The sequence below is a fragment of the Marmota flaviventris genome, chromosome 10, assembly GCF_047511675.1.
Source record: "Marmota flaviventris isolate mMarFla1 chromosome 10, mMarFla1.hap1, whole genome shotgun sequence".
Lineage (NCBI taxonomy): Eukaryota > Metazoa > Chordata > Mammalia > Rodentia > Sciuridae > Marmota > Marmota flaviventris.
Window position 1 is genome coordinate 18,996,672 of NC_092507.1, and position 26,729 is coordinate 19,023,400.

At 47.9% G+C, this 26,729-nt stretch overlaps 1 protein-coding gene across 3 annotated transcripts in view; it reads right to left on the reverse strand.

Annotated features, from left to right (window-relative positions):
* Positions 1–208: 208 nt before the first annotated feature.
* Pafah2 (platelet activating factor acetylhydrolase 2) overlaps positions 209–26,729 on the reverse strand; it is a 34,219-nt gene continuing 7,698 nt past the window's right edge. For 2 of the 3 annotated variants that reach the window (XM_071617503.1, XM_071617504.1), the window contains exons 3-12: positions 25,603–25,756; positions 24,276–24,372; positions 23,407–23,485; positions 18,234–18,302; positions 17,427–17,531; positions 16,246–16,359; positions 12,609–12,700; positions 11,137–11,307; positions 8,971–9,125; positions 209–4,310 (exon numbers count right to left, since the gene is read on the reverse strand). In XM_071617503.1, coding sequence (XP_071473604.1) covers positions 4,216–4,310; positions 8,971–9,125; positions 11,137–11,307; positions 12,609–12,700; positions 16,246–16,359; positions 17,427–17,531; positions 18,234–18,302; positions 23,407–23,485; positions 24,276–24,372; positions 25,603–25,756 — 1,131 coding nt within the window. In that variant the 3' untranslated portion in view covers positions 209–4,215. Of the gene's footprint in view, positions 4,311–8,970; positions 9,126–11,136; positions 11,308–12,608; positions 12,701–16,245; positions 16,360–17,426; positions 17,569–18,233; positions 18,303–23,406; positions 23,486–24,275; positions 24,373–25,602; positions 25,757–26,729 lie in introns of all 3 variants that reach the window. The other variant, XM_027937456.2, reaches the window with a different exon arrangement.

Below are 26,729 nucleotides of genomic sequence, written 5' to 3' on the forward strand. Positions count from 1 at the left end.
GGGTTCAGTCCCCAACACCACACACACACACAAAGTCACGTTAAGTTGATAAAGAAGCATTCAGTGACAGGCTAACAGTGTTAGAGTGGGCTGACTTTGAAGACCATGTTCCTTTTTTTTTTTTTTTTTTGTACTGGGGCTTTAACCCCAGGGGCTCTGAGCCACATCCCAGAGTTTTTTTTTTTTTTTTTTAAGAGAGAGAGAGAGAGAATTTTTTAATATTTTATTTTTTAGTTTTCGGCGGACACAACATCTTTGTATGTGGTGCTGAGGATCGAACCCAGGCCGCACACATGCCAGATGAGCGCGCTACCGCTTGAGCCATATCCCCAGCCTCGAGTGTTTTGAGACAGGGTCTCACTAAGTTGCTTAGGGCCTCACCAAATTACTGAAGCTGGCTGTGAACCTGCAATTCTTCTGCCTCAGCCTCCTGAGTTACTGGGATTACAGATGTGCACCACCATGCTTAGTTTGAAGACAACATTCTTTAAAAAATTTTTTAGTTGTAGATGGACACAATACCTTTATTTATTTATATGTGGTGCTGAGGATTGAATCCAGTGTCTCACATGTACAAGGCAAGTGCTCTACCACTGAGCCACAAGCCCAGCCCTGAAGCCCACATTCTTAATCCTGCATTCCAGGTTTATCAAACCAACAGGCCAGAAGATGGACTCTGACTTACAGAGTTCTCATGAGGCTCAGTTCTCTCCCCAACCCCCTTTTCAATAGCACTAAAGTTATCACTGAAACTCAATATGGGCCATAGACATTGCCAGAGATCCTGACATTTCAATCTATCATGAAGTTTTATTGCCCATACTCTGACAGTCTGAAGAAACCAAAGCAAGTGCAAAACCAGGTATGTCTCTTAGGTACTATTACTATGACTCAGTGACGGGAAGCTTGGATTTTGATGCCAAGACCCACTTTTGCCAAATTGTTGCTCCGGTCATGAAATCGCTTCTCTAAGCTTGTTTCCTTGTGCGTAAGATGAAGCTCATGCCCCTGACCTCGTGGGGTTACGGTGAGAAGTACAGGATGCATTCAGAGCACCGAGTGCAGTCCCTGCCACACAGCAGGGCTCGAGAAACACTGGCTGTGATTACTGTGATCATCACTGTCATTCTGCCACACAGCTATGGCCAGTGACACTTGGCCTTTGCATCTGGCTGTGATGGGACACAGCTAACCCAAAAGCAGAACAAATGACAAAAGGCCTCGTGATATCCCTCCCCGGCAGTCAGAGGGACCACAAAGCCCCTGAGCTACAGGAAACAGGCTTGGTTGTAGAAGGGTCCCTAAAGCCTCTGTGACTGTCCAGCTTTCCTTGATGCACAGTTTCAAATAACGTGGCTGATTTCTCAGCCCACGGACATAAGGAGTCACAAATTTGATGTGAAGAGGGAGGCTGCTAGTGGCTGGCACATTAAAGGCTTGGAAGAGTGACAACTGGCAGCATGACCACAGGAGAGAACGCAAACTCTGAAAAGCCATCAAGAGGACTAAAAGGACAGCTGCTGGGAGCTGGAGGGCAGGTGCAAATACACCCACCACCCAGAGACCAGAGGTCTCCTCCGCTCTGACATGAGACCTGGTCCCTGATATCTGGGCTCTCTTGGAATGGCAGGAGGTGCTATGAATGGCCAGATAATGGACTCTGACTTACAATACATGAATGGTAACTGTGTCACTTCTAGATAGAAGCTTTTGGAGCTGGTAGGTGCTTCATCCACCTGGGTCCCAGAATAAGGATAAAAATGACACTGAGCTGAGCCTACAGCTGACCCACAGAGGACAAGCAGCAAGGGCAAGAAACGAACTTTCATTGCTTTTGGGGGGGCTGCTTGTTAGCACCATATCATCCAGTCTATCCTAACACAATCCTAAAAGATTAAATGGGTCAGTTCACTCTAAGAAGTGGTGTTCTCTTTGGTATGCCCATTCCTAAGAGTCAATATTACATGCTGTGGCTTAATGGGTAATTTTAACCTAGATGGAAAATCTACCTAATCCAATGAGTCATAGCTGAACTGAATGGAGAAGAGGGTCCCGTTTCTAACCATTCCTTTCTCCTGAGAGGTCCCAGACCTTCTGTTGAGGGCTTTGCAAAACATACCTGTATTACTTATGGGTCTCAGGTAGAATCAGGGTCTCAAGTGCTACTGCATTTGGGTGGTAACTCCTTAGGGCTGGTCCAGGGATCATCTTGTAAGTGCTGAGGGACTCTGGTCCCCACGTGGGGGCTGGAGGGCCCTACCGTGTATCTGAATATGCTCTTGTGAAAGGAAATCCATGATGCGTTGTTGAGGAAGAGCGTGTCATCACATAAAGAATCCAGTCTTTTCAAGCACGAATATTTACAAAATGCACCTCACACATGGCCAACAATCAAGTTTCAACAAATGCTGAAGGATGTAAACCATGTGGGTCATTTTCTCTAACCACAAAGCAATTGATTGAGAAAATAATACCTACAGCTAGAAAACCCTCATGTGTTTGGAAAGTAGGAAACATAAATTTTAATAACCCAGGGGTTAAATGTACCCCTCACTTAATCCTTCCAACTCTTCATAGTGCAGACCCTCACTTTAGAAATGCAGGAACTGAGACTGGGAAGAGAATAAAATCTGCTCATTCACCCAGTTAGCAATGTTGGAGCCAGGACTCCAAACCAGGCTATATAGCTCCAGATCCCTGGGACTTAATGACATCCTCCTGATGCTCCTAGGGTGCCACGAAATTCACAGATCCTCCAGTGTGCTTTTCTGTTTTTTGATAGCAGGGATTGAACCCAAGGGCACTTGACCCCTGAGCCACATCCCCAGCCCTTTTTATTTTTTGAAACAGGGTCTTACTAAGTTGCTGAGGCTGGCTTTGAACTCGTGATCCTCCTGCCTCAGCCTCCTGGACCATGGGACTACAGGCGTGCACCACTGTGCCCAGCCTCCAGCTTGCTTGGTGACCCTTGACTTGGACTACTGTGTAGATGCCCTTCCCTTTTGCTCCTGCCTGCTCTGGGTCCCCTCCCAGGACAGAGGCTAGGAGCCGTGAAGGTGGAGGTGGAGTTGCAGGCTGATGAACTAGATGCCTTGGAGTCTTCCTTTCCTTACAAACACTTGTACACAGGGCCCACGTGGTTAGTGAACAAAGAAAGACAGAAGGAAGAGTAACTTCCAGATGGCTCCCCCTCTTGATCTAATGCAGATTAAAGAGAGAGAATATTCTAAATCTATCATTAGGCAAACGTGAGTATCGATATCATTCAAATTATAAATGGAACAGAAAGGAAATTTCATCTTTTTTCTTTTTTTTTTTTTGCCTCAGATCCTGAGGCAAAGAAGAAAGACCACTAAAGCGCCCTGCTTCTGAGCAGGTTGGTGGTTCAAGTTATCTGAGGTAACAGGCAAAACTGAGCTGATCCTAGACTTCTCTAGGAGTGGCCTCGGAGTCTGAGCTGACCAAACTACCTCCCTCTGTGGCAAGTCCTGTGCTAACGGTGACAGCACTACTCTCCTCTCTGCCCAAACCAACTTGCTCATTTGCTTCCTGGCAAAACCCTCAAACACCCAGAACTCTGAGGCACCCCTTTGTCCTGCAGAGACTCTCCCTGTCAGAACAATACCACCCACCTCCGTGGGCTGGAGGTATAACTGAGGCCCAGAACTAGGCTTCACGCAATGAGAAAAACTGAAAATAAATGGCAAATCTGGTGATGGCCCGTATCCTTGAAAATTACCTACAGTGCCTGTGTCACCAAGTGGCCCTGGGGAGGGAGAAGGTGGAGAGGCGGGGAGAGGAAGTGCCAGGCAGGCAGGAAGCCCTGAAGGTCTCCCTCTGTGCTCTGCCACAGAGGAAGCAGCACTGGCCCAAGGTGAGGCAGGAGGCTGGGCCGGGTAGGGGCTGAGTCTTCACCTCCCGGCTCCACAGGGCTCAGCCTGGGGCCCGGCTCTCCCCTCGCTCCCCCCACCCCCCACTGCTTGTTCCCCACACCATCAGGGTCCCACAGAATCACTTTGTCCATCAGTTAATGATCCCTGTCACAACGTGAGTTTAAGATCAACAAGTCCAAGATCAAAGAACCCAGCTATCCAATCAGCAGGGTGATTAATCCTCTCAGTCAGTGAAAGAAAGTCCTGTGGACCCCTCCCGACAGGCTATGGGTGGCCCCGGGAAGCTCAGCTCGAGTGACCTTTTACAAATGGCCAGTTGAGCCTACAGACTAGACAGATGGTGTGGAGCCCCCGGGATGAGGGACGGTCCAATGCCTTCGATGAGGTCGTTCCATTGATCATAGTTCTCTTTCAGGTCTGAAAGGGGAAAGAAGAGGAAGGTTAGGCAAATCATTGTAAAGTGAGGCCGAAGAGGAGCTCTCGGGGACTCGGGGGTCATCCCAGAGAGGAGCACCTGGGATACCAGACGGACTGGCTGGTGGTTGTGACGGTGGGAGCAGTAACGATCACTCTGTGCCTTTATAAATGACTGACTTAATCTGTGGCAACTCAGTAATGATGTAACAGCTGGCAATACACCCTGAAGCAGAACCGTTCCAGGGAATGGTGTTTCACAATCACCCTATGGGCTAAGTGCCACTGTTAGCCCTATTTTATAGTTGAGAAGCTAACCTGATTTGCCCAAGGTCAGCTGCAGCTGATAAGAGCTGGAGACAAAATTTACACCCAGGACAGGAAGGCAGAGAAAATGGAAAGTCGGCTTCCAGGCTCAGGGATGTTGCTAAACAAGAAGAGATCCTAGTACATGGCCACTGGGTGCAACTACCACGTCATTCCAGGCAGAAGCCACAGAGTAGCAATACCATAAAGCAGCATTAACACCAGAGTAGCAATACCACAAAGCAGCATTAACTCCAGAGGCGGCCCTGGGATCACGTGCAGAGGGGCCTCACGTGGCAAGAACAGTCAGGAGGATCTCGAGTTCAAGGCCAGCCTCAGCAACTTAGTGAGACCCTATCTCAAAAAAAATCCAAAGGGCTGGAGGTGTAGCTCAGTGGTAGTGCACACCTGGGTTCAATCCCCAGCACCAGAAAAAAAAAGAAAGGGTCTGGGACTGGGGTTGTGGCTCAGTGGTAGATCACTTGCCTTGCATGCAAGCGAGGCACTGGGCTCAAATCTCAGCACCACACAAAAATAAATAAAGATATTTTGTCCATCTACAACTAAAAAAATATTTAAAAAAGAAAGGGTCTAAGCTCTTTAGCCAAGGGAGGAGGGTTCAGCTGAATGGGCAAACGGTGCCTCGATCAAGACAAACAGAATCCGGGACAAAGGGAGGGACCATTTTCATTTCTCTTTGGGTATCCAGTGCCTGGCATGGAGTAATTGCTCAACACATCAGCGCTACATAGTCACTAACTCAAAAAATATTGAACACACCCACTGTGTGCCACCTTCTGTTCTTAGTGCTTAAAATACATCCAAGAGAAAAGAGGCAGAAACCCTGTCTTTAGAGAGCTCATCAACTAGTGGGCAGAGAGAGACTCAAACAAAATAAATTATGGAGGATGTAAAAAGGGAGTAAGTGCTGTATGTGGGGAGGGACAAGGCTGAGGGCAGAGGTGAGGGTGCTGTGATGTAAAAAGGGTAGTCAAGGTGGAGACTTAAAGGAGGTGGGAGTGAGCCATGAGACTATCAGGGAGGAATGTTCCAGGCAGAGGGAGCAGCAATGCAAAGGCCCTGAGGCAGGAGTGTACCTGACACTGAGGGTTTATGTGGTGAGAGTGAAGTAGGCTAAGGGAAGAGCAGTAGGAGCAGAGGCCAGGAAGGACGGTCACATCAGACAGGCCCAGAAGGAATGAGAGACTCTCAGAGAAATGCCATTGTTAGATTGAGAGCAAAGGAGTGACAAGATCCGACTAACTTCCTAAAAGGACCACTCTGGCTGCTCTGTTAAGAAAAGACTCAATGGGGGGAAAGAGGGACAGGCTGGAGACTGGCAGTAACTGAGGTGAGAGGTGACAGACAGGATGGGGCTGTGGGACTGGTGACATATATTCCTTTCTGTTGGTGGGGGGTGCTAGGGATTGAACCCAGGGCCTTAGATATACTAGGTTAAGTGTTCTACCACTGAACCACATCCCCAGCCCATTTCTGAGGGACTGGATGAGAGATCTTCTAGAAGTGACAATCTTTGACCTAAGAACTAACTGTAAGGATGGAGCTGGCACCATGCTCTTCAATCTCCAGAACTGTTAAATATACCTGCTAACTATAACTGCTAAATAGATCTCTTTTCTTTATAAAGTCTCAGCATCAGGCATTTTTTGAAAATATATTAAGCCAAGGTCCAAGCACTGAGCCCTGGAAGTGGCAAGGCTGGCTGGGGGAAGCAAGACAGGAGACAATCTATAGCGCCAGAAGCAAAGGCAGCAAGCCCTCCGCAGCGGAGGGCGTTATCAACCCTCCCTGAGCTGCTCAGAGTTGCAGTGAGATGAGGAACAGGAACTGGCTAAGGATTTGACATTGTGAAGGTCATGGGGACCTTGACCCCAGCAGTTTTGATGAAGGGGTGCACTGCACTGCAGAAGCCTGAGAGGACTGTGCTTAAGATAGATGAGAATAAGAAAGGAATTAGACAAATAAAGACAGATGTCATTCTGAGAGTTGGAGGGAACAGGGAATGGGTGATAACTGGAGGGGATACTGAAGTCGGGAGAATTTTCTTTTTTTTGAGAATTTTTAATATTTATTTTCCAGTTATCGGCGGACACAACACCTTTGTTTGTATGTGGTGCTGAGGATCGAACCCGGACCGCACGCATGCCAGGCGAGCGCGCTACCGCTTGAGCCACATCCTCAGTCCGAGAATTTTCTTTTCTGCTTGTTTTGCAGTGTTGGGACTGAACCCAGGACTTTACACATGCTGGGCAGGTGCTCCACCACTGAGCCACAAGCCCAGCCCCACAGTTTCTATTTTTTTTACTTCAACTTGTGGTCCTGAGGATTGAACCCAGGGATTCGCTACCACTTAGCCACGTCCTCAGCCTTTCTTTATTTTTTATTTTGAGACAGGGTCTCATGTCTCCCAGGCTGGCCTCAAGCTGCAATCTGTCTCAGCACCCAAGTCACTAGGGTTACAGGAATATGTCATGGCAACTGGCAGGTTTTTTTCCCCCCATTTCTTTAGTTTTTAAGGAAGAAACTTTGGCATGAAATAAACCAGTAGAGAAGGATGATCTAAAGTAGAGGACAAGCTGCTGCTGTGACCACCCTGAGCAGACAGAAGAGCCGGCCCGGGGGAGGGGCTGCGGGGGTCTGAGGAAGTGCTAGTCGCCTTGAAGTGGGAGGCAAAGTTGCTGAGCTGAGAGACAGGCTGAGGCAAGAGGTGCCAGGGGTTTGGGAAGGAAGGGGAAGGTGTGAACAGTCCTCCAGGAGAGTGGGTGGAAGGCTGAGGAGCTGGAGACAGGAGCGCACAGTGAACACAGAGCAAGCAGCCATCTTCTTCCTGGAAGGTGACATCCTGGATCAGCAGAATGGTATTTTCAGGAGCTAGAGGTGCAGCTGAGCCACCTGCAGACTATTTTAGTTTCCATGTGACAACACACTGAGCAGCCACCAAAAAAGCTTTTCTCTTTGCCAAGCGAACAGCCCAGGCCGTCTCACCACCTTACCAGCTCCTTCCACCTGGGCTCGCTGCCTCTCAACTCACCCCTGCCCTCCTGGCCTCCAGCAGGCAGACTACGTTGAAAGTCTAACTGTGACGTTCTCCTGCTTAGAACCACCAAGGGCTCCTCCTAGCCTGTGGGATAAATCCCAAACTGATTCAGCAAATGCATGGGCTCTACATCTGCCCTCTGCCCGCTTCTCTACCTCTACATTTCAACAATTCATTATCCTGAGCTCCAGGTACACCAGAGAGCTTCTCAAAACTGATCAAGACCACTGCCCATGGGACTCTCGTCCCTTCCCTGCCTGGGAGCTCTCTTCTCCCGTCAAGATCAAGAGCAAGCTTCATTTTGTTTAGAAAACGCTTCAAACCTTAAGAGTCCAGCCGAGCCCGGCTCCCTTCTGATGGCAGGTGGTGGTGGCCTCCAATCAGACACCTGATTTGGGAACGCCTGGACTAGGTGGAACAGTGGCCAACAATGTGCCTTGGCAGGCAAAGATATGCTGATGCGATCAAACTGATGAAGACATTTTAAAAACATGGCGGAGAGCAGTGGGAACCAACAAGGAAAGACCCAGGGGTAGGAGGAGTGGAATGAACGAGCGGACGCCATCAGCACAAGGAAAAAACAGCAGGAAGAAAGAAAAAGGCATCCTGGATGAACAGACGTGGACATCATGAGAGGACAGGTCAGAGAGGCTGAGCTGGCCAGACAGACGGGACAAGACGACAGTCCTGCAGGTGACGTTGGCTCATGTAACTGCACTAGCCCCTTGGCCCAGGCGCCCTCCCTTACATGAATTTCACTTTTTTCTCAAGGTAAGATAGTGAACTTGTAGTCTTTCCAACTAAAAGACTAGAATCAATCCTTATAACCATTCACATTCCCAGTGGCGGAGAGGGCTTGATGGCACCCTGGGGAAGACAGCCCCTCTGGTGGAGGAGACCAGAGCTCGTAAAGGCCTTGCCAATTAGCTGACAGTGACTTATGTCATGAGTCACAATCCTTCCGTGCTTGGTTTCTTTAAAGAACTTTCATGCATTTAGCTCAGTTATCATAATCTCCCTCGCAATGCAGATAAATTAGTGATGATAAGCCTGGGTTAGGACAGTGGCGATGGAGTGCAGAGGTGAGCGCACTATTTGCAGTGAGGAACCAAGGCTCAGAGAGGCTGAATGACCAGTAAGAGCCAGACTCGGGGTCCCCCAACCTCTAGGCGCGTGCTTTTTCTTTAATGTTATGTAACTCCTTGTCTTGGGGCTCAGCCATGTTCGTACTGATCACTGTGCTGCAGTGAATTCTAAGGGACCCCACATCTGCCCCCTGGGCCCCAGCTCTCTTCTTACCAAGATGCCTCTGCAGGAAGGCCAGCATGGCCCGCACCATAATCTCCTGACCTTGATAGGGGTCCAAGCTCCCACGGATTTGGGTGGATAAGAATTTCACAAGCAAGTTGCCCGTCACAAAAGCAAAGTCCGTTTGACTCCGATGAACAGAACCACTAGAGGAAAAGGAAAGCATTGGTAGGGTTGGAGATGAGGCACACCCGCGGAGCACCTGTGTGTCTGAGAAGCTTCTATGCATCGTCATGCATAATTTCCACAGCAACTCTGTGTGAGAAGTGGCCTGCCCAAGGTGACACAGGGGACAGGGCACCGAGCTAGGATTTGAACCCAGGTGTTATCACCAGACCTCAATGCCAAACATTCACCGCACACATCAGCTCCCTGTCACAACTGTGCACTTTGCAGTGCAGGGAGGTGGAACCCAGGGCTTTGTGCAAGCTAGGGAAGCCCTCTACCACCAAGCTCCACCCCCAGCCCTCTAAATATGTTTAATTCAAGGTGAAATCCTTACTAGAAGGTTCATTTTAGGGTAAATTACTCATAACTAAATTCACTATTCAATTCAACGAGGGATGGAAAATTTAAATGCTACATTTCTGTGTGATCTCATGCAAAAAAAAAAAATGATTTCTTAAAAATGCATTACTTGGGCTGGGGGTGCAGTTCAGTGGTAGAGCGTGTGCCTGGCATGTGTGAGGCACTGGGTTTAATCCCAGCACCGGAAAAAAATGCATTATTTGAACTAGAGACTATCATGTTAAATAAGAGGAAAAAGAAAAACAGAATTGGGGGTGGATCTCCTGAAAATCCAAGGGAGATTGTAGAGAAAAGGGGCCAGGAAGTGGGAGGGAGGAGGCAGAAAGGAGAAAATGCCGGGGAGTGAACTGGCCACACTATATTGCTATGTTGTGTGTGTGCAAATATGCAACAGCAAATCCCATCGATATGCACCCATAAAAATGTGAAAAAAGGGCTGGGGTTGTGGCTCAGCATCAAAGCACTCACCTAACGCGTGCGAGGCCCTGGGTTCGATCCTCAGGATCATATAAAAATAAATGAATAAAACAAAGGTATTGTGTCCAACTAAAAATAAATAAATAATTTTTTAAATGTGAAAAAATGCATTATTTAAGGTAAGAGAGCAAAAAAACGAATAGAATAATATACTTGGGTATCCAGCACGCAGTTTAAGAAGTAACACCCGCCAGAAGTCCCCTTTGCACGCCCTGTCCCAACTTCCCTCCCCTCCTCTCCCCAGTGGTCACAAATGTTGGAGTCTGGCCTGGACAGACATTCCAGCAGTCTTGTCCCCTCTAATGCCATGAAACCAAAATGAAAGAGGAGGGGCTGGTCCTAGTGAACAGCCTGGGCCAAGACAGGCCGGGGAGAAGCCACCGACCGTCAACAGACTGATGTTCAGGGGCTTGGCGCCAGGACATGCCAACCACCGAGTGACTCTGAAGGTCTGGGCACACAGCCACATCCCATTCCTGAAGTGGGAATTGGGACCCCTGATGTGTGTGCTGTTGGGCTCGTGCAGGGCAGGATCAAGCCAGGGCGGTTTCAGTCCTGTCTCTGAAAAGGTCCTCGTCACCTCCTATACAGTCAATTGTCTTTAAGTCACCAGAAATTGTTTGCTTCCTGAAAAGTGGCTCCCAGGAGAAAACCAACTGATGGTGCTGGAGGTGAAGGTGAAGAGAAGGTGGTTTGGCTGGAATACAGAAGGTCACGGAAAAGAACACTTTAGAGTGACATCTGTAGATTCGAATGTTCATGCAAGTGCTAAGGAACTTCCAATGGATGAAGGTCAAAGGTCTCCCACAGACACTCTCCAAAAGACCCAACAAAACTCCAAGAAGGGTACGGAGATCTCTGGAACCCACCCAGACTCACACCCCTGCCTCTCCAACACGCAATCCCACAATGCTCTTCTACCAGAAAGCACCAGGTAAACCCTGTCGTAAAGTCAGATCAACTCCTGCAGAAATCCCTGTAGGTGGAGCTAAGTGGAGAAGAGGGATGGGAAGAAACTATAAAGGAATTAAGATTGTGGAATTCAGGAGCTATTCGGGTATTCTGTTAATTCCAGATACTACGAGACAATCCAGAAGAAATTAGGGGAGTCAATGGAGAGGACATGAGGTCCTGCCCACGGGGTTTACTCACAGGACAGTTATGATCCTGGACTGCTTGTGCTGGGTGCAAACCTTCTTCATCAAGTTGACGCTCTCCACTGTCTGGAATTTCTCGGCATTGATAAAGAACACAGGGCCCCCGGCCTTGGGGTAAAAGTCACGCTCCAGAGGAAACATCCAAGCATCCAAGGCCACAGCACATCTGGAAGAGGACCAGATATTTGGAGCTGCCACATAGAAAGAAGAGTCAGGGTGGTGGGGGAGGGTGGGGTGCTTCCCTCCAGTGGGCTAAAGATTCAGGAAGCCAGGGAGGAGGTACCAGGGCCCAGGCCCCTCAGCTAGGATACTGGATTTACCAGTTACCAAAGATCCTCTCCGACAGCAAGGACCAGACCCCCATCTCTGGACCTGCTCTCAGGGCACTGACTCCAGTCATGCACAATGGCACTTCAGTCAGCCACTCACCCATTCAGTGCTCACCGAGCGTCTGCTGGGTGCTTAACCCTGTGCTCTGGACACAGAGTTCTGCTTGAGTCTCAGGAAGCTCCCAGGCCAGCAGGGAAGACTGACAGGCAAGGCAGCGGGCACTCAGCTCAGTGCCCCGATTCGAAAGGTGCTGGGAGAGCCCAGGGCCGGCCTGGCAGGGGAGGTCAGGAAGACCTCCTCGGTGCCGAGGGCAAAACCATGGCCCTACGATTAGTTACCACCCCAACCTGGATCTTCTCCATCTCAAATGATGGACACCCAAAGGAAAGTCTCCACTTCCCCTCCTTCACTCAACCCTGAAACTCAAAGTGCACCCCATGTTTCATTCACTTCTCTCATCAGGCTCCCTCCACCCTCACGCAAATCCTTCACTTCTCAGCTCACGCTGACAGTCACCTCTGGCCTTCAGTCTGGTCCTGACACCATCCATCCTTCGCACAGTAGCTAGAGTAGCCACAGACTTTTTAAAAGTAAGATGCATTTTTTTTTTTTGTTTGTTTGTTTGTTTAAAATCTTTCACTAGCCTCCCCTTGAACTTAGAATAAAATCTAAGCTTCCCTCCCCTGGCCCAAAGGCCCTGTCATCTCGCCCCTGTCTTCGGTGCCTGTCCCTCACTACGCTCCGCCCACTCTGATACAGTTAGCATGTGTCCACCTCAGGGCCTTTGCTTAGTCGTTCCCACTAGTGGGGAGGACTTTCCTCTGGACCTTTGCACGGCTGGCCTCTTTGCCTTTCGTCTTGTTTATGTCTCTTTCTCAGAGAAGCCTGTTTCATGTCCAGCTCAACAGCCTGTTTCATGTTCTTCACTGCACTCAGGTGCTAGGCGCCTCCCTATCTGCTAGCTTCTGCATCAGGCTGTCCCTCCTACAGCTACATAATTCCAGGAAGGCAGAGATCTGGTAACCACTGAATATCCAGCCCCCGCCCCACACACCTAGAACATAGCACTCACTTCCTGATACATGAGCACAACAGTGAATGAATGAGCCGGAGCAACGGCATCGCTGGGAAACTCACCGAAACTGGGCTTCCTTGGCCAAAGCCAGAACAGCTGTGGCCCCTCCAAATGAATGTCCCATCACAGCCACGCGGCTCAAGTCAATGCTGCCCTGAGGGAAGCACAGAACTTAGCCAAGCCAGAAATTTGGGACTTTTTTTTTCCCCTTAAGGAATTCCTCAACAGCAAGAGGAAGAACCACTGAGGGGATGAGGAGGCTTGACACAGAGAAGGCCACCAGAGCCACACTGGGCCTCCTGCTGGAGCAGGCGCAGTGTCACCCAGTGGTAGAGCACTCACCTACTGTGGATGAGGCGCTGGGTCCAATCCTAGCACCACACCACCAAAAAAAGAAGATACTCTTGCCTACGAGGCAGGCAGACAGTGCTGGGCATGAACGGCCTGCTGCAGGCAGAAGTTCTGAGGACCATGCTTCATCTCACCTTTATTTCTGTAATGTTACCATCTACCAACCTACCAATATCCGGCCTCAGGTAGACATTCAAATACCTATGAATAGGGGCTGGGGCTGCAGCTCAGACGTGTGAGGCACTGATCCTTAGCACCACATAAAAATAAAATAAATAAAGGCATGTTGTCCTTGTACAACTACAAAAAAATACCTGTGAATAAGTGAATGGACATATGTTGTCAGGTTCCACACTGGCTCGCCAGTTTAGAGCATGGCGAGAATAAGATCTGTCTCCGTCCCCCAGTGCCTTATGAACAGGTCCTGGGGATCCCTGAACCACACTGAGGGGAGGACGGGGGTGTTCCCGTGGCACCTCCACTTTGCTCTGGAGCAAGGACTGTTTGTGCAGTCACCCACTCAGGTTCTACTTCCTCTTTGAGTATCTGTCCTGATTTTTATCCAAAGCCCAGAAGAAGAGAGAAAGAATCTGTTCATTCTAACATGATCTGGAAGTATCTATTTCTGGTTGTCCCCATGAGCCTTCAGGGCATGGTTATATAAAAAAACTGCTGCAGCTGCCTGCTGAGGAGGGCCAGACATTTCTCTGGCTTTGTGGCCCCAGCCTCTGCCCTGAAGCCTGCTCCCTCACCCAAAGGCTTCCTGCTGGAATCCTCCCCTTCACTCAGCACCTTCAGCTTGGCCACTGTGTTGGGTGGACTTTTCAGCTTTTTAAAAGATAGGTCAATACCTTCAGGTGCCTCCGAAAACCAGAAGTACTGAGAGGTCTCTCCCTTCCCCATGCCTTTTCCACAGGTTGCCCACTTCCTCCCACAGACAGCTAACATTTTCTGCACGCATAAGCAAACAGGAATTCATTCGTCACCCTCTTTTTATATTAATGGTTCAGTATCAGGCTGTTTTGTGTAGCAATTCCAGCACAGAAAGAGCTTCCCCAACCTTTCTTACAGCTACATTTTATTTCCCCATGGAACAGACAGCTGGCTAACCACCAAATCGGTTCCTGGACGCACAGCTAGACTATTTCCCAGCAGTCAGATGAGGCCTCACGACTGAGTTCTGGCCAACAGAATGTGAGCAGAAGTGCTATCTCCATGCCCAAGGCTGGTCCACACCAACCCTCTCAGATGGACCTCCTTGCCCTCTCCCATTCTGTTGGCTTAATGTACACAACAAATCTGGGATTTACAAATGAGATGGTAGAATCCTAGGGTAAAAGGAGCCTCGATCCCTGATTCACCTCTTGCTCAGGGGTACCCCATAGACTTACATAGGAGAAAAATAAATTTCAATAGTATAAGCCACTGAGATATGGGGTTTATGTGCTGTAGCAGTGAGCATTATCCAAACAATACAGCCAGGTTGCAGAGCCTATCAACCATCTCTGTCACTGGTAAACATTTAAGCTACCGTCAATGTCAATCTTTTGCTGTTACACTCTGTACAGGAAGAAATAACTTGCACATTAGCACACTTCATGAGGGCAGGTGTTACAGGATAAAGTCCCAAAACTGGAGATGGGAGGATCAAAGCACACATGCATCTGTACTGCTGAGAACTACACCTAATGGCTCTCCTCGGGGCAGTCCCTACTATCACCAGCCGTTTAGGAGGATGACTACGTCTCCAATGTGTCAACACAGGAAATAATCAAGTTTTACTTGGTCTGATGGTTGAAAATTACTTATGTTTTTTAATTCTGTGTTTCCAAAGGCTGCTTCTTAAATAACTGAACTGGGCCGTGGCTGCCCTTCCTCAGGTTCCCAGGCAGGTAGACCTGCACCTCTGCGCTCAGAGGCTGCTTCTCTAGAGGGGGGGACCACACACAGCAAGGCACTGGTAAAACCCTCCAGATTCTAGGTCCTGCCTCACTGCTGGCCATCCAGGAAGATGATTCTCCTCAGAGGACACTACCAGAGGCTTACGAGAGATTTTTTTTTAAAGAGGTTTTGAGCCACACAGCATAGTTTATGGGTCAAAAAATTCCAGTTTAAAGTTTGACTCTACAACTGAGCTGAGTACTCTTGTCTAATCTGTTTTCTTTTGATATGGAGAGGTTAACAATGCTGACTTCCTAAGTTGGTGTAAGGAGCTCACCTAGGAAATAATATAGGGGTGTGCTTACTCCTACAACGGAATATTGCATGGCCACTAAAAATCATGCCACCCCAAACCACTGACTATCGCAAAAAGATAGATTGTTTTGCTAAGTGTGTGTGGGGGCGGGGGAAGCCCACAGAACTACTTGTTTTAAATGATAACATTATTGTTTTAAAAATGATGTATGAGCTGGGTGTGGTGACACATGCCTGTAATCCCAGAGACTTGTGAGGCTGAGGCAGGAGGATGACAAGATTGAAGCCAGCCTCAACAACTTAGCAAGGCCCAAAGCAACTTAGCGAGGTCCTAAGCAACTTAGCGAGACCTGTCTCAAAACAAAAAAGGGCTGGGGATGTAGCTCAGTGGTTAAGTGTCCCTGGTTCAATTCCCTATATCAAAAATAAGTAAACAAAAATACGCATGTATGTATTAATGCATTTTAAAAATAACTGGAAGGACCAATGTCAAAATGTCCAAAAGAACTGTTCTTTTTTCTTCATACTTTTATGTGATTTCTTGGTTCCATGAATAAAGCCTGAGCTATTAAGGAAATCAGGTAGGGGCGGTGAATGGCGGGGTCTGAAGGTGCCTTCCTAGGCACTCCAGTCTATGGCAGGGATGGTTGCGTAACCTCCTGGAGGTTCCTGGGAGTCCCTCACAGGAAGGAGCCAGCCTGAAGTAGATCCTCCCTGAGGGAATGAACACGCCTCCTCTGTCCACACAGCCCTGGTGGGAACCTGCATCCTGCTGCTCAAGTCCCCACCCAGAAGCAGGCAGACAGAACACTCAGTGATTGGTCCAGAAGGGGCATGTGACCCACAAAGGGCCACAGCCAGGAAACTCAGTCTCCTTTCTTTTCAATTCTGGTGCAGTGAGTTGAGATACAGGACTGGACTGCCAGCAACCATCTTTCTTGGCAAAAGCAGGGACTATGGTAAGAAAGACACCCACATACAGACAGAAGTTCAACCAGAAGGGAGAGAAGAGCTTTGAGGACAGTGTGACCCTGGACTGGCCTAAAGTTGGCTAGATATGTGAGCCAGTAAGTTCTCTTTGGTTTAAGATAGTGAGTTTGGTTTGCTCCATGTAACCAAGGAAGTTCTGGGTCACACCAGCTGCTGCCATACCTTCAAGGTTATCAGATCCAACCCTCCAGGCAAGATGTTGAGGACAGTCCTCCCAGCAGTGACTTCCTGCATGATCCTCAATACCCGCACACATTCTCCTACGCGCTGATGCACCTGCAACAGAGAGACTAGTGGGAACTGGAAATTCCACAACCATCCAGCAAGAATCTCATCTACAGAGCCAACCAAGGAAGAATGCAAGGAAGGTTTGTTTGCCCCCTACACTCAGCAAGCACGGGGCCCTTGCAGCTCACATGAGCACCGCCCATCAGCACAAGGCAATCAGTCCTGTCGTTCTGATTCTGCCTGCCCACAGGGTTGTCAGGAGGATCCGATGAGATGACGAGGACCATCCCACCCCAAATCTAACTAGGCATTTCTGGTAGGAACTTTCATTTTGGCACTTCTCCGCAGGCTAGGACTCCCTCTCCCAGGATTTTTCAAACTCCAGCATGGCAAGGTGTAGGGGACTAGGCAACAGCCCCCAAACAGCTGAACATATGCAAGCTCAGAGCTGCAGAGGGCTGTGGTTCAAACCTCAGCAAGTAAGCCAGTGTGCAGATGAGCCCGACGGCAGAGAGCCAGAGACAGTGAATTCCTCTGAGAGCAAGAACTGATGGCGCCTGAAGCTGGTTCCAGTGGTCTCACTCTTCCTATAGTCTGCTTATATGAGCCAATCAGTTCCCTTTTTTGCTTAAGCAAACTTAAGCTGGGTTTCTGATACTGGCAATTTTAAGAGTCCTGATTAATACCCCATTTATTCCCACTAAGATGGGAGTAAAGATTTAGAAAGTAAAAGAATTGTTTATTGAGAGCAACAGTCTGGGTGAGTATCCCCCAAAGGTCTATGTATTCAAGATGGTCTCCAGAGGAGCACTTTGGGAGGGGGTGAAATCTTTAGGAGGTGGGGACTTGCAGGACCCCAGTCTCTTCCTCACTTTTGCTTCCTGGCTCACGAGGTGGGTGGGTCTGCTCTCCCCCCGCATTGCCATCTAGCACCACTAAAGGCCCAAAGCAGTGGGTCCACCTGATCTTTGACTGGAACCTTCAGAACCATGAGCTAAATAAACCTTTTCTCTTACAAGTTAATTTTCCCAGGTATTTCACTGTAGTGACGGAGAGCTGACCAACACAGTGAAAACAGGCTCAGTAACCCTCCTTCCCTGGTCGCACACGCCTACCTGGGGATTCCGAACATGGAATTCCTTCTCCCCTTCCTCAATTTGAAGGTAGGGGATCCATTCCTCCTCTAGTGACTCATTGGTGGGCTGATTCTCCTCTGGGACCTGCTTGCAGAAATAGGTAGCCGAAGCTGACTGGTCTCTGAAATACACCCGCCGTAGAGGAGAGGGCAGAAGACACCATGAACTCACTTCTCCCTTTGACCAGCTCCTCTCAGCCAAGTCACGTGGGCTCCCCTTTTGCTAGTAGGGAAGGGGTCTGAGGCATGCAAGGAAGAGTAGGAAAAAGACATATTTTTGGACAGACCAGGATTTGAACACCAGCTCAGCTGTGTCACTTTTGGCAAGTTATTTAACATTTTAGAACTTTGGTTTTCTGCTCTTTAAAATGGGCATAACGCCTGCCTTATATGATTGTTGGGAGGATTAGAAATAATACACAGGGGATAATGCTACATTAGCTCAGTGATAGAACACTTGCCTAGCATGTGCAAGACCCTGGGTTTGATCCCCAGCACTGCAAAGATCAAAACAAAAATCTAAAAACTTTTTTTTTTGTATTGGAGGTTGAACCCAAGGGCACTTAACCACCCCAACCCTTTTTATTTTTTTGAGACAGAATCACACTAAGTTGCTGAGGCTAGCCTTGAACTTGCAAACCTCCTGCCTCAGCCTCCTGAGTCACTGGGATTAGGTGTATGCTATCACATCTGGCTAAAAAAGAAAACACTGATAGGGAACTAGCCTATACCTCGCTCACTGCAGGCACCCATTCCAGGAAAGTTCATGGTGACTGTCATCCCTCACCTGTGCTCTGGCACAGCAACCACAAAGCCACGGGAGGCCAGCTCCATACAGAAGGCTGAATACAACGTCCTAGAGATAAAGAAAGGAATAAGGAGAAGGGATCAAAAGAACGGCCCAGGGCTCACCCCACTCCACTGCACCCATTCCAGCCATGCTCTGCTAGTGACCACCCCAAAGGATTAAGCAGAGCAAGTGCCCCAGCGGGCAGCCCTCCTCCAGGTACTGTTCCCAAGCCCCACAGTTCTCATCCCACAAGGCTCTGCCTCCTCCTCCAGGCACTGTTTGCAAATCAACCCACAGGGCCTTGGACCCTCCGTGAGCCCAGCCCCATGTCCCAAATACATTTTGACTACTTCAATAGCATTTTTATTGTCATACACTGTATGTCCCCCAAATTAGCTGTTAAGCTCCTGGAAGACAGAAACTCTTTTTTTGGTACCAGGGATTGAACTCAGGGGTGCCTAACCACTGAAGCACATCCCCAGCCCTTCTGAATTTTGAGACAGGGTCTCACTGAATTGCTTAGGGGCTTGCTAAATTGCTGAGGCTGGCTTTAACTCACAATCCTCTTGCCTCAGTCTCCTGAGTGGCTGGGATCATAGGCATGCACATTTCTTTTATATGCAATTTAAATACGACTTAAGATGCAGATTTTTCTGTCTTCCACCTGCCCAGGAGAAGGAAAAAAAGGAATACGGCAGATTCCGCAAACTGCCTACCCCAAACACCTATTTTCCCTTTCTCCTCAATAACAGAATGATTTTTGGCCAATGACCCTTTTATGCCATCAAAGTATTATATTTCCCAGCCTCCCTTATAGCTGTTAGTCTGTGTAGTTAAAGTTCTAATGCAGCACAGTGCAACAGAAATTTAATGCTAAATCAATAAGTAATTTAAAATTTTCTCATAGACATATTTCCAGAAGTAAAAAGAAACATACTAACTTTAATTGCACATTTTATTTAATCTATAATAACCCATTATATTTTAATCATATCTTATTTAATTATATTAAATATTAATTGTTTAATCATATTTAATCATTTTATTATGTTTTATTAAATTATAACCTATTTAACCTATTATAATTATAATATATAATAAAAAATCTTTTAAGTTAATGAAACTTACTTACTTTATTTTTTTCATATTAAGTCTTTGAAATGGGCATACATTTCATACTTGCAGCTTACCTGATTGGCCCAGACACATTTCAAGAGTTCAATAGGCACACAGAGTTTGATGCTACCATAATTGGCAGAGCAGGACTAGTCAATGAGATGTAAACAAGTTGTGTTACATAGAACTTCCTATAAAATTTCCTTTATAAAGCTCCTTCCTCCTGCCTGGGATGCAGATTAATGGCTAGAACTAAAGCAGTCATCCTGGGTCATGAGAGGACTTTAGAAATGGAAGCCACAAGGGGCAGAGCAAGATTATAAAATAAGTCTGATTCTCCGATAACTTCAAGGAACTACAATATCACTCTGTCTACCGCTAGCTTTCTTCTCTCTCAGAAGAGAAAAAAAAAAAAATTTATTTTGTGTTAGTCTCTATTATTTGGGGTTTTCTGTTACACACAACTTGCCCAAATCCTCACTGACACAGCAAGATCAGTTTCCTGGATCTCTGTTCACCTTCCCCCCTTCCCAGGGGAGGCAGGGAACTGCACCTCAGAGGCAGAGAGGTTTCTGGTGCCTTCCTAGTTTGAACTGTGTAGCGGCGGCAACGTTAGGCCAACCTGCCACTCACAGCCCGTCTGCTCAGTGTACAGAGTGTGTGTCCCTGGGCTGGGGGTGCAGCCGGGTGGTACAGTGCTTGCCTACTATGCATGCACTGCAAAAACAAAACAAAAAAAACAAGCATGCGTCCCTGCATGCCCATGTCCCCGCCTGCCCACTTCAGAGGACTGCGTGGGGCCTGGTGACAGTGGCCTGCCTGTCCCACACCTCAGCGCACATGCTCCTCCCTGAGTGGGAAGCCACAGGTCTGTGGCCCATAGAAAGGACCTCAGAGCGAAATAACCAGCAATGGAGAGGAAACAATGTCCCTGGCCCTCCCTGCCCTGCCTTGGAATTTCACTCTGGTTAATGAAGAGTGTTTACAACTGGCTCCGCCTGGTCCCTGAGATGTGAAATCTGAATACAGATTCTTAGACCCCAAGGACCACCTTCCAAGTCAGGTGCTCACTACTCTCCCAGAGCAGGATAGTAGGCTCAGAAGGGAATGTTTCTTAGTTTCTTTTCCTGGCCTGACCACCGCTTCCCTGAGGGCAGAGACTCTCACTCACTACTCAATGCCCAACCTGGCACAAGCTCTGGCATGAGGCAGGCTCTCAGTTTACCTGCTTGCCTTGCCAGCCTCACCTCTGCATCTATGCTCCACTTCTGCCCAGGCTAAGTCTCTATACCAGCTCTTCTTGGGGATTCAATCCCTGATTTAGGAATAACCTTCCCCTCGTGCCACGGAGTTGGCACAGAGCAGGTGCCCCACAGGTGTCTGCTGAATGAATGAGAACCCAGCAAAATAGCCCTTGCAGTCACGGGATGAGTATTTCTTTAGAGACTATCGTTTTCTAGGCACTGGGAATGACACAGACAAGGTCTCTGCCTTCACGAGCCTGCAATCTAGAAATAGGGAAGACGGCCATTAAAGAATAATTAACTCAGGGCCTGAGGCTGGGGCTCAGCGGTAGAGCGCTCGCTTAGCACATGCGAGGCCCTGGGTTCGATCCTCAGCACCACATAAAAATAAATAAATAAATAAAATAAAGATATTGTGTCCAACTACAACTAAAAAATAAATATTTAAAGAAAAAGAATAATTAACATAAGTAAGTTCATCATAATTATGACAAGTACTGAGAAGTACACAGATAATGTGCAGGTCAGGAGGGGTGTCCTATGGAGCTGACCTCTAAACGAGGACCCTGAAGGTAACTGGGAATTAGCCAGGCAAAAGAAGGAGCAGGGAAAGAGGAAACGAAGAACAGAACAGCCAGAAGATTCTAGGCAGAGGGAAAGGCCTCAAAATACACCAGACGAGGGCCCCCAGGCAGTAAGTAAGTGTTTTTTAACTAAGTGAAAGGCCAATTTGTTTGGAGAGCTGGAATGGGTAAATAGCAAGACATGAGGCTGGAAACTGTCTTGGACCTGCATCCAGGTAAGACCATGTAAAGAACCGAATTAAGTTCAAAGAGCTTTTAAAAAATTCTAATTAGGGGCCAGGCATGGTGGCGCATGCCAGTAATCCCAGCAACTGGGGAGGCTGAGTTCAAAGCCAGTCTCAGCAGATTAGCAAGGTACTTAGCAACTCAGTGAGACCCTGTCTCTAAATGAAATATAAAAATGGGCTGGGGATGTGGCTCAGTGGTTAAGTGCCTTGGGTTCGATCCCTAGTACAAAAAAAAAAAAAAAGTTCTAATTAGGGGAGGGACATTCATTTACTCATTCAACAAATACTTATCGAGCATCTTCAACATACCAGGCACCATTCAAGGTGCTGAATAATAAGATAATTTCTGGTTTCAAAAGAGATCTCCCCAGCGGGATGAGGAGAGCCACGTCCGCAATCCATATCTCAGTTATTCCAGAGGCTGAGGCAGGATCCCAAGTTCAAATCAGTCTGGGCAACTGAGCAGGACACTGTCTTGAAATAAAAAATATTAAAGGGCTGTGCTAAAACCATACAATGGAGAAAGGATAGCATCTTCAACAAATGGTGCTGGGAGAACTGGAAATCCGTATGCAACAAAATGAAATTGAATCCCTTTCTCTCACCATGCACAAAAGTCAACTCAAAATGGATCAAGGAGCTAGGAATCAGACCAGAGACTCCACATCTAATAGAAGATAAAGTTGGCCCTAACCTTCATCACATGGGGGCAGGCCCCAAATTTCTTAATAAGACCCTATAGCACAAGAGTTAAAACCAAGAATCAACAAATGGGACGAATTCAAACTAAAAAGTTTTTTCTCAGCAAGAGAAATAATATTCGAGGTGAATAGGGAGCCTACATCCTCGGAACAAATTTTTACCCCTCAAACATCAGATAGAGTTCTAATCTCTAGAGTATACAAAGAAATCAAAAAGTTAAACAACAAAAAAGCAAATAACCCAATCAACAAATGGGCCAAGGACTTGAACAGAAACTTCTCAGAAGAGAATATATAACCAATCAACAAATACATGAAAAAATGCTCACCATCTCTAGCAATCAGAGAAATGCAAATTAAAACTATTCTAAGATACCATCTCACTCCAATAAGAATGGCAGCCATTATGAAGACAAACAACAATAAGTGCTGGCAAGGATGGGGGGGAAGGTACACTCATACATTGCTGGTGGGACTGCAAATTGGTGCAGCCAATTTGGAAAGCAGTATGAGTATGGAGATTCCTTGGAAAGCTGGGAATGGAACCACCATTTGACCCAGCTATTCCCCTTCTCGGACTATACCCAAAAGACCTAAGAAGAGCATACTACAGGGACACAGCCACATCAATGTTTATAGCAGCACAATTCACAATAGCTAGAATGTGGAACCAACCTAGATGCCCTTCAATAGATGAATGGATTAAAAAATGTGGCATTTATACACAATAGAATATTACTCAGTACTAAAAAATAACAAAATCATGGCATTTGCAGGCAAATGGATGGCATTAGAGCAGATTATGCTAAGTAAAGTTAGCCAATACCTAAAAACAAATGCTGAATGTCTTCTCTGATATAAGGGGGGTGGCTCAAAATGGGATAGGGAGGAAGAGCATGAGAAGAAGACTACCACTAAATAGGGAAGAGAGGTGGGAGGGAAAAAGAGGGAGAGGGGAGTTGCACGGAAGATGGAAGGAGAACCTCACTGTTATACAGAATACATATATGATGTTGTAATGAGAAAAAGAAAAAAAAAATGTGTGTCACATTAGATTGGATAGAGAGAAAGGACGGGAGAGGAGAGAAGGAGTAGGGGGGATAGGAAGAGCAGCAGAATAGAATAGACTACATGATTGATGTATGTACATTCCATGTATGTATTATATGTCAAAATACATTCTGCTGTCATGTATGACTAAAAACAAATAAAATAAAAATAAAAATTTTTTAAAAAGTATTAGAGTTAATATTGTTGTAATAACTCATGCCTCTGCAAAATATTAGAAATAAAGTTACCTGGGATGGTTGAGGGAAAAAAAAAAAGGGCTGTGAATGTAGTTCAAGGGTAGAGAGACCCTGGGTTCCATCGCCAATACTGAAAAAACAAAACAAAAACAAAAACACCTCCTTAGCTAGAGCGCGGCCAAGGGTCTGGCGATGAGGAAACCTGCGAGATGCGTGAGGCTCTGGGACAGTTGATGATGAGCACAGAAAACATCACAGGCTCAGCTGGTCCCACCGTGGGGCGGAAGCAGAACCCGCAGGAACGATGCTCAGTGGGTATCATGTCTGAGAGTCTGGTGGAAGAGGTCTTGGAGTCTGCCACCCCATGTCCCTCCACAGAGAGAAAAGAAAAGGAGAAGTGGCACCAGTGTGTACCCAGGAGGCACCCGTCCAACTAAGGCCTCAACGAGCCACCTGTTGGGAGTGGCATCCCCGTTTGGTAGGTGTGGAAATCTAGGCTCAGAGAGTTACCCAACTTTCCCAAGGTCACATGGGGCACAAGTGGCACGGCGGGGGTTTGAGCTAAGCCTGTCCCATTCCTTGACATGCCAGTGCCACACACAGGGCAGGCAGTCAACACAGGTTGAGTAAATGGCTGTCCAAATATAAAGTTCTAGCACTTCTGGGCGGGAACAGAGGGTGAAAGCACACCTTTATGCAGATGTGGAACACGGACCTGAAGGACGTGGAGGCTGCACAAAGCAGCCCTGGGAAGGGTCCTCCAGAGGAGGTGGACCCAAAGTTACAGCATGGAGCAGACGGAGCTAAGACGGCTAGCAGATGGACATGCCTGTCTTTCTGCCCTTTGAGAATAAGTTGAGACTCAGCAGCTGTCGCTGTCACTAGGCAAAGTCTCCCCAGACAGGGATATAAGTTCTTACCTGAAGGCTCCAAGGCCATGGGAAAATATGATCAAGGGGTATCCAGAGTCCTTCGTCTTAAAGGGGCCGTTCCAGCTAACAGGCAGGCGGCAAGATCCTAGCAGAGACACAGGCTATAGAATCCCTGGCTGCCCAGAGCTGTCACCAGGAGGGCAGCTCAGCAGAGGCAGGGGTTCTCTCCCTCTGAGGAACCTGCCAACCACCCCTGAGCATCCCAGGACAATCATCACCTAGCCTATGCTTTCCACTTTTCTTCCCCAGGGAGAGGGAATACAAAAAAATGGGAGTGGGCCTGTAATCCCAGTGGCTCAGGAGGCTGAGGCAGGAGGATTTTGAGTTCAAAGCCAGCCTCAGCAAAAGTGAGGCACTAAGCAACTCAGTGAGACCCTGACTCTAAATAAAATACAAAAATAGGGCTGAGGATGTGGCTCAGTGGACAAGTGCCCTTGAGTTCAATCCCTTGTACCCCGCAAAATGGGGAGATATATCAAAGGCCTGGGGTTGGGGGTGTAGTTAGATGGTGGAGCACCCACCTGAGCAAGAAAGACCCTGGGCTCAACTGCAAAGATGGCAAGAAAACAAAAAAATCGGGGCTGGGAATGTGGCTCAAGCGGTAGCGCGCTCGCCTGGCATGCGTGCGGCCCGGGTTGGATCCTCAGCACCACATACAAAGATGTTGTGTCTGCCGAAAACTAAAAAATAAATATTAAAAAAATTCGCTCTCTCTTTATCTTTAAAAAAAAAAAAAATTCTCTCTCTTTCTCTCGCTTTAAAAAAAAAATAAACAAAAAAATCATCCATGGGGACAATGCTGAGCAAGTCTTGGCAACCTTGAGATGCCAAGGAGTGGACAGAGGACCTGGGACAATCCTTGGGGGGAAGTGGATGATTTCGTGTGGCCCTGCCCAGAAGATGGGAGCCTGGAGGGAGAACTGCAGGAGACCCTGCTCCCCGAGAGCGAAGCTTGGCCAACCTGCAGGATGGCTGGCAGTGAGCACCTGCTGGACAAACAGCCAGACCCGCTACCTAGGCAGGCATCCCGCATCCCAAGCACTGCACTAGAGGCTTTGACCTGACCCCACACCTCCCACACTGTGACCCCACAAAGGCAGGTATTCAGACAGATCAGGGAACATGCCCAAGCCCCACGACTAGTAAATCAGAGAGCCTGGATTCAAAGCCCAGGAGAGCGCTACTCAATGGCCAAGCTCTGCACACCCACCCACTGCAAAAGGGCTGGACTCTGCAAGCTTAAAGGTATTTTGTCTACCTGGGGACAGCCTAGGGACATAACCAAGCAGCTGGGAAAGCATGAGGCCAGCCTTACCCATAGCCAGGTTGAACAGCAACCCCACCCAGCGCTTATTCAACCGCAGGTAATCGGCCAGGCCAGCGCAGTACTCAGGGCGGGGGATCCACAGGGGCTGCTCCACAGTTTCCTCCGACTCCTGGCAGGGGTAGAAGAGTCGAAAGAAGCTCCCCTGCAGGAAAGAAGAGAGCAGCTGCTCAGAGCAAGAAGCCCAGGCACCTCTGGATCTCCCGTTAGGGCACCAGGCAGGCAGGGCATCGACACAGGGAACCTTAAGCTTCAATGACACACCCGAATTTTACATTTAGAAAAAAAGGAATTTAGCATACATGAAAAATGTTATTTCAAACAGCTCATGGTATTTTTGAATGACATTGGGGGGGTGCCAAAATACTTAGTGCTTAGGACATCAAAAGATTTAAATCTGGGGCTAGGATTGTGCCTCAGCGGTAGAGTGCTCGCCTAGCACGGGCGGGACCCAGTTCAATCCTCAGCACCACATAAAAATAAAGGCATTGTGTTGTGTCCATCTACACCTAAAAAATAATTAAATAAAATTTAAAAAAGATTTAAATTTGGTCCTGAGCCCAGGCCTGGAGGAGCCATGGGAGTGGAGATTTGCCCTTGTGCTGAATGAGGGATTACTAAAAGTGGGTGCCTCTCACGAGGAAACCAGGAGCCAACAGAGAAAAACCTAGAAACTGGCCACGTTTGGTGATACCTGCCTATAATCCCAGCGACTTGAGAGGCTGAGGCAGGAGGATCTCGAGTTCAAACCAACTCAATGAGGCCCTCAGTAACTCAGTGAAGCCCTAAGCAACTCACTGAGACTCTGCCTCAAAATAAAAAGTAAAAAGGGCTGGGGATGTGTCTCAGGGGTAAATCACCCCTGGGCTCAATCCCTGATGCCAAAAAAACAAACCAACAAATCTAGAAACTGGTAGAAGGAAAGTCCAGAAGGAGCAGATGGAGGCAGGAGAGACAGGGCCACCAAGTTCGCACCCAGGTTGGGGAGTCAAGGGCAATGGCATGTGCTCACTCTTCTTCCTCTCACCAACTCCCATAAGGATGAAATGGAAAACCTTTTGGGGTGGGTCAGGCATCTGCCCTCAAGACAGGTGGGAGGAGCTGGGAGCTGCCCCCTG